At 35.9% G+C, this 12,486-nt stretch overlaps 1 protein-coding gene across 6 annotated transcripts in view; it reads left to right on the top strand.

Annotated features, from left to right (window-relative positions):
• IPO11 (importin 11) overlaps positions 1 to 12,486 on the top strand; it is a 210,594-nt gene that overhangs the window by 57,092 nt on the left and 141,016 nt on the right. For all 6 annotated transcript variants that reach the window (XM_047867314.1, XM_047867303.1, XM_047867320.1 and 3 more), the window contains exons 6-7: positions 7,051 to 7,183; positions 9,822 to 9,880. In XM_047867314.1, the coding sequence (XP_047723270.1) occupies positions 7,051 to 7,183; positions 9,822 to 9,880 (192 nt within the window). The remainder of the gene's footprint in view (positions 1 to 7,050; positions 7,184 to 9,821; positions 9,881 to 12,486) is intronic.

The following is a 12,486-nucleotide window of genomic DNA, read 5'->3' on the forward strand; positions in this document are numbered from 1 at the left end:
TTGTGATCCTTTGGATACATGAGAGCATCATGTAGGCACCAGTGGCAGAAGACAGGTTTGTGGCTGTGTTAGGATTAGAGGACTTTAGGGATCTGTAAGATGGGTCACAGCGACCCTTGTGGGCCTCAGTTATACCGGTGGCATGTTTGAGAACAAAAGGAAAATGAGAGTTTGCTAAAAGATATGTAGGTAACATGTGTTACTGGTCTTTAGGAATGTCCTTCAGTGAAAGCGAATAGATATCAGTTGAGACATTGGCAGTTTGATTGGAAATTGTTATTGAGGTAGATAGATCTTGTACCCACCAGAGTTTCTGTCGTGAAACATTTTGGTAATTTGATATCTATCTATCTATCTATCTATCTATCTATCTATCTATATCATGAGTAAATGGAAGCAAATTTATATTCAAGCCTTAAATTAAAGAAAAAAATGATGACTACCAAAATAACTACCTTTTTTGTCATTAAGAACATACAGGTGTTTTTAAAATTTCTTGTTATGAAATACTTAATATAAATTGCCATATACCCATCATCAAGATTTAGCAGTTTGCATTGTGTCATTTTTGTTTTATCACTTTTATCCTAAGGTATTTTAAAGTAATTTAAAGATTTCATGAGATTTTATTATGAAATACTTGAGTATTCATCTGTAAAAAGATTATTTTGTTTATTATCATTTAACTTTTACCAACCTAAGAAAAGCAAAAATAGTGATTTAATACCATTTGATACTTTCAGCACATTTTCAACATTGTTCTCAAATATAGTTTAACAAATGGTTGGTTTGAGCCAGAAGAATGACTAAGGTGGATACATTTGGTTGTCTCCTAAGTGTGTTTTAATTTAGAATAATATTCATTTCCTTCCCCTCCTTTTTTTTTTCCATGCCACTCACTTGGTAAAAGATTTCGTTCAAATGTCTTACAGGATGTTGTACATTATGTATCTGTTGATTTTACGCCTTATTGATTAGAATGAGGTTAAGCAGGTTTTACCACTATTAGATTATGGGTAATATTTTGTGCCCCACTATTGGTGATTAATTACAAGACATTGATTTTTAAAGTTTTTCAGGCTAATTTTTCTTAGGGGAAAGTTGTTAGAACAGTGGTCTTGAGGGTAAAAAAGCATTAGAATATTTTAAATGCCAGAAGAAATCAAACATCCTGTAATGGTTCCCTTTTGACATTCAAGGAATCAAGTCTTGGGGCTTATCAGTTAAAATCACTCAGCAGCCAGTGGGTGGCGCTGTTTCTTGTGGTTTAGGAAAAGAAAATGCAAGTATTGATGGATCTTGTAAACCAGTACCTAAAATGTTTCATTAAATAGCTTATTTTCATATTGTCTTACTGAATTGTCTCCCTTCTGCCTCTGTGTTTTTGAGAAGAAAATGTAGAAGAAATATTTTTTATTTCACCTATTTCATTTTTTCCCCCTTTCCCACTGAGCCTTCTATAAGCATACATCAGTTGGTGTTTTCTGGAGCAGGTAGAAGCTTGAGTGTGTAGGATAGCTGACAGTGTTTCTTCCCAAGTTCTTTTGGTCTCTTTCTTCATTATCTGTCTTTGTCCTTTTACTGTTGGGCTGAAAGGGTAGTGCCATTGCTGCCTCTTCATTTCAGCCATCTCTGTGTAGAGACCTTTTTTTTTGTAGGCTAGTTAAAAAGAATCTTGAATAGAGCTTTGATAGATGCCTAATGCCCTTAACCACGTGCTTAACTCCAGACCTGGAACATAAGACAAAGGAGAATATTGATTAAAAGTTTTCCCCATATACTGCTGGTTTTTTCTTGATTTGTGCCTTAAATGCTGTATGGCTTCATTCAGCAATACGCGCTGTGTGCCAAAGCTACTTAGGTGCTTTTCATATTTTATGACTAATTAAAGGGGCACTTTCATACTATTAACTTTTCAGGGCTAGAAAGAAGGAAGAATTAATAAATAAAGATCTGTGTCCTTAATATCTAAAAACCTGGGGCGCCTGGGTGGCGCAGTCGGTTAAGCGTCTGACTTCAGCCAGGTCACGATCTCACGGTCCGTGAGTTCGAGCCCCGCATCAGGCTCTGGGCTGATGGCTCAGAGCCTGGAGCCTGTTTCTGATTCTGTGTCTCCCTCTCTCTGCCCCTCCCCCGTTCATGCTCTGTCTCTCTCTGTCCCAGAAATAAATAAAAACGTTGAAAAAAAAAATATCTAAAAACCTTATGGCATTGTTTTTTTAAGAAATGGGGATGCAAATTCCAAACGTTGTTGAAAGTTTCTTAAGGCAGAATGGTAGAACTTTGGATATTCTGAGTTACGCAACTTTCTTACACATGTTTAAAAAAGGAAAAGAGGACGATTTTATGGAGCAACATAGAATTTTATTAGGATGAGTTTGATTCTACCATGATGAAATACTTCCTTTTGTTTACTTTTCTGACATTGAGAACCTTTGGTTCAGTATTCACAGTTGTTCTGTGGTATATTTTGTTTTTTGTGTTGGGTATGAGTGGGGAGGATTTTATGTTTGGTATGTATATTGTAATTTACATTGTGCATATGCAGGTGGTAGCATTCTGTAAAGGGATATTCTCCTGGTAATAAGAAGTAGTGCCTGAAAAAATTATAACAGTAAAATAGTTATGCCATTTTGCTATTGCTCTTATAAAACACCTTTAAAAATAAATCTGACGTGTTTTTGTTGCTAAGATGCAAGGAGAAGTTACTCAAAGAGGGCCAAAAGTTAACAGTAGAAGGAAGGAGGGGAAGGGACAAAAGCAGGGAAGAAATGTGTTTTGTTTTGCTAAACCAGCAGTTCTAGCCAAGGAGACTCCCAACTAGGTGTTGCATCTGAGAGCTCCTTGCTTTGTGTATCTCCCCTGATAACCCCTTACATGAGTCAGTTTGAGCTGGGTTGGAGCTGAGGACCTGCACAGAAGCCCTTCGGAGTTGTCTTGAAGTTACATTTAGTTCATTATAATACTAAGGTCTCCTATGGGCAGAGTTTTCTCCCATTTTTTGAACATGGGATATATGCACTAGCAAGCATGTTGACATGCTATGCATGTGTACTTGAACCAAGGTGCGTATGGGAGCTCCCTGCCACTGCCCTTGATACACTGAATAAAGGCTTCCTGCACTAACCCCACAGGGACAGAGTTCTTTGAGAGCCGTCTCCCTGTCTCCTTACTTGTAACAAGTAATACAGAATTCGTTACTTTCAACACTTCCTTGGGTTGTGTTCCATTTGATGCACTCCCCAGCAGTGGACCTCTCGAATAGGGTCACAGTTTGAAAATATGCTGATGGTTTAGGCTGACAGGTTATCATACATATATATGTTTATTTTGAGAGAGAGGGACAGCGCAAGCGTTTGAGCCAGGAAGGAGTAGAGAGAGAGGGAGAGAGGATCTCAAGCCAGCTCCTTGCTGTTATCACAGAACCTGATGCAGGGCTTGATCCCATGAACTGAGATCATGACCTGAACCCAAATCAAGAGTCGGACACTTAAATGACTGAGCCACCCAGGTGCCTTTCATTATATATTTTTTTCTTGAGCTGGTGTCAGATTCCATTTGGTCAACTTTTTTGCTCAAGCTTAAGCTTATTTTTAAGGAACTAGGGAATGGTTCATTACTATTTTCTTTCTGGAGTCTGGCATGTACTGTTTGAGGAGGGCATTGAGAATTAGAAGGCCCCATGACTCTTAGGATTAATGAATGGAACTTGCTCCAAATTTTATATGCATATAAAAATTATATAAGAAGAATGTTCAGTTTGTATTAGGTATTCCATGTAAATAATGGAACAAAAGTACATGTTTTTCTGTTGAGTGGTGTAGAAAGGGTGAGATTTGTAGAAGAACCTTAGGTGAGATTCTGATTCACACAATTTATTGTATCCATATTGAGAGCATTATTGATCTTAGTGAATTTGGGGAATTTTTCCTTTTTCTTATGAAAATAAAATTCTACCATTATTGAATTGTTATATAACTTTTGGAAAATAGGATTTACTCTATTGACTCTGCCTATATGGGTATTAAGAGATATTAGAACATAGCTATTAAAAATGTAAGCTCTGAGCACCTTCTTTGGTTTCATTCCTTCCTCTTCCTCTTAATTATTTATGCTCTTTGCTCTTGTGCAAGTTTACTTCATCTTTTTGTACCTCAGTTTTCTTATTGTAAAATGGGGATAATACGTACTTTGTAGGAGGTGATGGTTAAATAAGGTGATGAAGGTAAACCAAGAGCATTGCCTAGTGCAGAGTAGGGTTCAGTAAATGTCTGAATGTTGAAATGTCTGAATGTCTAAGTTATAATATTAGCTTTGTTATTTTTATCATATAGTTAACATGATCTGCATAAATACTTGTTTTTTATGAAACAGAAAAGAGTTCAAGTGACCTCACATAACAGTGATAGAAAAATTGTTTTGTACAGACAGTCCTGCACATTAAAAATTTTTTTTGTTTTAATCCCTATTTTTGAGAGGGAAAGAGGCAGTGTGAGCAGGGGAGGAACAGATAGGGAGACACAGCATCTGGAGCCAGCCTGCTTCAGATGCTGTGTCTCCCTCTCTCTGTGCCCCTTCCCCACTCATGCTCTGTCTCTCTCTCTCAAAAATAAATAAATGTTAAACAAACAAACAAAAAATAGAGATGTGAAGGAGACTAGAAAATAATTTGTAAGCAAGAGGTTGGTTTAGAATGCTACTGTTTTCGTATGTGGAATTTGGGTAAGGCACCCCTTAGATTTTATTTACTAAAGAGAGTATAAAACGGATGTAAAAATTATAGACAAGGCTATAGACTTCAGTTAACCTGGTTGAAATATTTGCTACCATAAGAAATTTACCTTAAAGCTTTACTTTCAGATCTATGTACAATTCCTACCCTTTTCCTATCTCTAAATCTCTTTGTTTTCTTTCACTTTATTCTGGCAGATAAATACTTTGATGATTTATATGTTTGGAAAAGTATATGATGCTCTAACCTACAATTACACAGCAAGTGTAATAAAAATCAAAAAGATGTATTTTCTGATTCTTAGGCATATATTTTAGCCTCATATTTTCAGAAAGGATTCGATTTACTAAGAAAAATACTGAAGTTCATTATAGTTAGATAATCTTAGAAATTTTTGATTTTGGTTTTCAGCTTATATCCCTTCTGATTATTTACTTCTCTGTCATAGCAGTGTTTCATGAGATGATGTCAGTTTTAGATCCTTAATTTTTTATGATACTGCTGCTTGTGCTGTAATACGGTGAGGTAATTATCACTACTATATTTTGGCGATCAAGAAATATTGGGATTAAATATTTTGATTACTTGAGAATATGTTGAAGTTACTTAATAAGTAGTCATGGTACCTGTTGTCGAGCATGTGCACAAGGCAAGGGTGGGCCAACTGCTAGCCCTGACTGATCAGTTGGTGAAGATAGGACCTCTTTTAGATTCAGTCAGTTTGTTACTTAGAGAAAAGGAGTCAGCGATTGGTACCACCAACTCCCTGTGGTTTTTGATACACACCAAAAAGAATGACCAAAGCAATATGGGGCGAATGACTCAGGTGCAAATTGTGGGATGCACCATTGCTGAGGGGCCAGTTCTAGACCATAACTAGTTTCATTTTCTACAGCTCTGTTTGAGGGAAATGGGTTAGAAAACTTTACATCTTACCAGAACCTAGGAGGTGAGAAGCTGTTTTATGACAGCTTAACTGAGGAGATAGGGAGGTGAGCAGGAGATGCTCTTGTAGCAGTTCCTTTTAAGCCTTCCATTTCTTGTTTTTCAGGAGGATTGTGATATGTTGTGCTGATAATCCTCTTTGGGGTTCAAGCCTTTGTGTGGCCTTTGTTGGTACATGCAAAATCACTAGGGAGATTTGACAGAGCTCTTTGCCTATATCTGTAAGCACACGCAGGTCATTAAAATGACTGAATTAAGGGGTACCTGGGTGGCTCACTTGGTTAAGTGTCCAACTCTGAATCAGCTCAGATCATGATCTCAGGGTTGTGGATCAAGCCCCATGTTGTGCTCTGTGCTTAGTGTGGAGCCTGCTTGGGATTCTGTCTCTCCTCTTTCTGCCCCTCCCCTGCTTGCATGCCCACATGCTCACTCGCTCTCCAAAAATAAATAAATAAAATAAAAAAATTACTGAATTAAAATAACAGAAATGGAATTTGTTTTTTTCATGGAAGTATTGTTTTGTTTGCAGGATTACATTCCTGACTGGTTTCTGATGCCTAATCTTACCACAAATCCAGTATTGAGTAGAAATGATAGACTTGTCTGGATTAAGAAAAACTTTTCCGAAGTGTGCTAATGATAACTAGTCATAAGTACTTTCATCTCACTTTTGTTTAAAGTAAATGGCCATGTAGACTCAGTTGAATTACTCTTAGACCTTCTGGGAAAAAAAAATAATACAGGATACCATTAGAAATGGTTCTGCCTTAACTTGGGAGGCAGAGGCCCACTGCATCCCACTGTGAGTCAGATGTTTTAAATACCAGTACAAAATCAGAAAGCAGCATGACAAGCATTGTGGCTTGTATGTTCCTGGCTTTTAAATGCCCCCAAAGCACGTGGGTAGAACTGGCAGGACACCGAAATCTTTTGTATTTCTTAGTATATTGTTTATCTGCTGTTCCCACTGATAGTCTCTCAGTGTTATAAAGTTTTTTTTAAATTATTTAACTAATCTGGATACCCATTGTGGGGCTTGAACTCATGGCCCTGAGATCAGAGTTGCATGCTCTTCCAACCGAGCCAGCCAGAAAAACAGAAAATGTCAGGCTGCAATGCAGGCATGAGACTAGTGGTTTGAGAAGAACGAGTCTGTTAAGGTGTGTGTATGTGTGTTCATACCAGCAGCCAGCAAATGGTCCTTGCTGCTGTGTGTTTGGCTTAATACAGTTTGAAATGTGATAAATGACTTAACTGTTTCACATCTTACTGAAAATGTGTGTTCAGGGTTAAAACTGAAATGTATTACTATATAGAGCTAATTGGTTACTGAAATCAATGTTTTTTGTGAATTTGTTGATATTTCTTTGCAGTTAGCTTCTGGAATTTATAATTTTGCCTGCTCTCTGTGGAATCACCATACAGACACATTCCTTCAACAAGTTTCTTCTGGGAATGAAGCTGCAGTTCTAAGTTCATTAGAACGAACTCTGCTGTCATTGAAAGGTACTGTTCAATTTGACATGTTCATTTTGGAAATGACCTACCTCAAAAGAGTCACCAATAGTTCCTCTGGTGGATTTTCTGCTCCCATTTGCCCTGGGAGAATGAGGGGTTAATTTCTCCCTCACAGACAAGGTGTTATTTGTGGTTGGTTTTTCTTTTGTGAAAATAGCTTTCTCTCTAATTTGTAAAAGTGTGGGATAGTTTTCTATTATATTCACATTACTGAGGTCTCAGGGCTCTGGACACATACCTTCCAAATAATTGTACTTCTTTTTGCTTCTACTTTAAACTTCTCTTTCTGGGTAGAAACCCATTCTGCCCTTATCATTATCATGTTAACTTCACTAAACTTCGAGCATTAGTTGAGTGCTATCTCGCAGCTCTGTTTGCCCTGAGAACTCAGCTTCTGTCTTTCTTGTTTGATCTCAGGCCCACCTGGGTTTTCAACGGTGCTTGACAGTGTGTCATCAGTTATCCTCGGTTATCCTGTGCTTTGCTTGTAGGTATTCTCTTAGCATAAATCTTCATTTTACTTGCCCTTGAGCTATTTATCTTGCTGAAGGTTTTCTGAGATTCTTTTCCTTGGTAAAACACTGTTTTGGCTCTTTCTCTGTCTTCCGGTCTCTCCTCTTCTGCTTACGCTCTTTTAGTTTGAGCTCTTCTTTTAAAAGAGTTTGATTTCAGGCTGCCTTTAGTTCTCTTACTGTGGCTCATTTCGAATCCTTTTGCTTTACTTGTAAACCCTTTTATCCTACTCCCTTAGTACCTTAGGATCCTGTTGTACACTCTTGGTACTGTTCTCCTGCATCACGTATGTTAACTAGACGGTGGATGTACAGACTTCAGGCTGTCGGCACATTCTGGTGAACTTTGTAGACAAAAGTGGGAATATCTTAAGGGACTATTGACAAGTACAATTCATTGTACTGGTAGTTCATTACACAAGTGAGTGGAGATGGTTTTGTGACCATTCTGGAGAAGAAATTAAAAGGATCTAGAGAGAAACATTTATCAAGAAAGAACTAGAGAAACTGGTATAAGGTCATAAATACAAAACTTGTGTCAGTTTTGTGTTTGACGATTAAGGAATTTTCATGAGTGCTTTCAGTTGATTTTCTTGCCTTAGTGATTTCAAAGTGTACTTCCTGACAAAAGGGATGCAGCCCTACTCTCTATTAGCCTACTTTTTACCTTTTCATTACTTCCCTATCTCAGGGTCTTAGATATACACCTTAGCATTTTTAAGGTATCCTAACCTGTTACAATCCCATAGTATTTTCCTTTAAAATATTTGTTCTGCCTAGCTGTAAATTTCTGTGCCTTGAGCAATGCTTAAGACTACAGTTTTTGTTATATATAATCTGAATTTATACCTGTGTGCATTTAGTATCTTTTAGACATGCATATATTCATTATTTCATTCAATAAATAAATGAAGTGTTTGACACTGGGTAGACAGGCATAATAAAATGGTCATACAAATACGTGTAAAGTCACTTGCGACAGTGGTCTTACAATGTCATGATAACTGGCAACATGGTCAGAAAGGACTTCCTTCAGAAAGAATCATCCTAGGGCAAATTGAAGTTAACGAGGTGATGACTGGAGAAGAGAGGACCTTCTCAGGTGATGTGGACCAAGTTCTTTTGTGGGAACGAGTGAATGCAGAATAAGGGACTCATTTTGAATTCTATTTTCTCCTTTTGTGATGATGTAACTTTTGAGTCGTATATAATTGGATGTGTGAAACTGATGATTCTATAGAGAGTTGAATTCTAAACCTATTTTTAATATACTGCCTTTAGGCTGCACCTCATGAACACTAACTCTGAGTAGTAAAGATCACAGTGGTGTCTGTGTTTTCCTAAAATGATGTGGTTTAGAATTTTGTAGTCTCATGCTGCCATCATCTTTGTGTTACTGATTTGTGCTGAGTGTTTTACTCTTGAATCCTTTAATAACGCTGTGAAGTAGGACTTGTTAACCAGTTTACAGACCAGCAATGTGAGATCTAGAAAAGTTGTTCGAAAGAATGTAGTGGTAGACCTTGGAGCTAGCTTTTTACATCTAGATCTGACTTCCATTTGTTTATCCTGCTCGCCTCCTTGTGTACACCAGTTACACATAAAATGTGATGCTTATACTTGAGCACTGTAGTCTATTCCGGATTTAGCAATAGTTGAGTTTTTATATTGCTTTTAGGTGATACGGTATTTTCATTAATGTAACCTAAAACTAAATGAAGCATTTTGGTCACTGTTGAGACCTATTTTCAAGGTTACGGAATAGAGATGACCATCTCAGTTTCAACCTCTAGGGGTTATTTCAGGTGAGAAATACTTACAATTAGAGAGGTTAAATGTTGCAATATAGTTTTAGAAACTTAAGTAGTTAAGATAAGTGAGAAGAACTCAGCTTTTGAGTTAAAAAAAACTTGGCTGTCATTTGAGCTTGCCTACCTGGAAATGAACCAGTGACCAGGGATTATTTTTCTTTATCTATTATATGAAAGGATTAAGTTAGATTAACCCCCAGTCTTAATGAGGCTTTGTGATTCTGAGTCTTTATTATGATTATGATTTTAATAGGATAAAATGTGAGAAAATCAGATGCAGTAAAGCTCAATTTTACTTTTCAGTGCTGCGTAAATTAACCGTTAATGGATTTGTGGAACCTCATAAGAATATGGAGGTGATGGTAAGTGAAAGAAGTTGCTGATTGTGGCTTTGGGAAAGTGCTTGGTATTTTCCTCAGTGTTTTAAAGCTTATTCTTTTTACTTGGCATTGATTTGTAAGTTTTTATAAAGTGACCGTTTACCATTTGTATATGTTACACTATACCTTTTTTGACTTGTGGCCTTTTTTCAGTATATCAAAGCAGCTCCTTTGTGAAGAGAAGGAAATAGGCCTAGGACAGTTCTCAAGGGCCATGATGATACGTTGAGAGTGTTCATTTCAATTTGAATTTGGATGAACCTCTTGAATTTGAATGCTATTAACAAATTTCCAGTTCCATTGTGGATATTTATATCCTTGATATTTCTCTTCGTCTGATGTTATATATTTAAAATGAATTTTTTTCTTAAATCATAACATACATCCGTGCTCTTTGCAGTCAACTGAAAAATATATCCAAGAAGGGAAAGCCCTCTTGATAAGCCAACATTTGTGATTATATTCATGGTTGGTATAGCATCATCTGCTTTTCTGTATACAAAAATATATAGCTGTATATGTTTATCCCAAAACAAAATGATACTATATTATATATTTACCCAGATCTATGTTAGTTTTCTCAGGAAAGTTCAAGTTCGCTAAAATGTTGCTTTCTGTGGATTGCTTTGGGGGTACTGAACAGGAAGTTTGAAAAAAGTACATGGAATTGGTCTTTGGGTCTGACCTACCCTATTTGACCCGAGTTACTTGTTTGTTTGTTTTAAATCTTTAGTATGTTTTGTATGTCAGATTTAGATTGCAATAATGATTTTACTGTTAAAAGAATTTAAAAGCTGGTAATTTGAATCATTCAGTGTGCTATTTTGTTCTGTAAAAGGGTTTACATGCTTTTTAAAGTTAAAAAGTAAGGAAATAATCATTTGAAAACTTACTATCAGAGATCTTGGTAAAATTTGTAAGTATATGTTAAGACATTTTATGCTTTTCTCTCTTCCTCAGTATTCTGTAAAAGGTACCCATATGCTGTTTCTTCCCTTGCTTTTTCCTACACTTGGTATGATAGTTTTCTTATGTCAGTAATATTATATGTTATGTTTTTAATGATTCTTTGGTGAATCCATGCATTTACTATCAACGAGCTAATTTTTTCTTTAAATTATAACATTAATATAGGATTCCTGTAAATTACTTGCCCACTTATCTGTTGATGGATATGTAGGTTGTTTCCAGTTTTTAATTGTTGGTAAATGATGCTGGAATGAACACTTGGATGGATATGGGTATGTGTACATATATATTTCACTCACTATTCATCCCAGAGCTTGGAACAGTCTCTGCCAGTAATAAAAGATCAATAGTTATTTTTAAAATCAATGAATATATTATATAGTAGAAACATTAGGTCACATGGCTCAGTAATTATTTTTGTATGTAATATTCTGAGTGTCATAAAATTATGTTAACTAAAATATTGATGATTTCATCAGGGTTCTTTTTGTTTTTTAGTAAAAATGAATTGTTGATTTGAATCACATTACCATAAATTGGAATAGTGGTTTTCATTGAAAACTATCAGTGTTTTGTGAGCCTTTGGCTTTCTCTTAAGAGTCTTTCTTCTGTCTGCTGAAACTGTATCAACTTTTACTCTGTTATAAATGTTGTCTTGTAGGAGTAAAGGTTATACTGAGTAGTTGGAAACGATAGAATTTTAACAAGTTAAGGATGGTTTTTCAAATAACATAAACATCTTAAAAATAAGATGGAACTTAAAAGATGCTTTAGAAGCACTGTATGATAGTGGTGAGATTTTGGTTTCTGGAGGCAGATAAACTTGGATTTGAATCTTGACTTGGCCTTTTCCTGGTAGCATGGCCTCCAGCTATTTTCTTATCTTACCTGGTACTCCGTTTCTTCTTTTGTAATATGGAAATGAAATATACTACCTACCTTACTGAATGTTGTGAGGAGTAATAGAGGTAATGATTTTTGTAACTAGTTTCAGCTAATTAAAGCACTCTGTAAATTACCATTTAATGATTAACTTGAGTTCTTATTCTGTTATTATATAAACAGAATAAATCATAAACTTATTTGTACTACAAATTAGCTCTCTATGATTTTGTAAATTCCTCTTTCTCTTCTTCAGCTCACTAAAATTGATGGCTTTTACAGTTTTCTACTTTCTTCGGAGTACCCCTATTGATGAACTAATTTTATTTAAAAGTAATAGAATAAAATTCCTTCTATGTTGTCATTACTTTAAGGGACCATTGGACTACTGTATAAATTTAAAATGTGTATGGAATCTCGATGATCTTATTCTTCCTATAATGAAATCTTTTGCTCTTTTATCATCTTAGCATTTATTATTATTATTTTTTACCTAATATTTTTCAATTATTCTCCATTGTGGTTAAAAAGATTGAAATACTGTGAAAGTGGAAGAATGATGAAATTGCCAGAGGATGGAGCGGTAGTGAAATTGTCATCCTGTAGTTTTCTTACTGTGTTGTGCATTGCATCCCATCTTTCAAGATGGAATAAAAGAAGACTGGAAGCACGGTCTTTTTATTGTACCTTCAGCTTTTGTGTAACACATTGAGAATTCAAAATTCATTTCCTCTCCA

Source organism: Prionailurus viverrinus, chromosome A1, assembly GCF_022837055.1.
Source record: "Prionailurus viverrinus isolate Anna chromosome A1, UM_Priviv_1.0, whole genome shotgun sequence".
Taxonomy (NCBI): domain Eukaryota; kingdom Metazoa; phylum Chordata; class Mammalia; order Carnivora; family Felidae; genus Prionailurus; species Prionailurus viverrinus.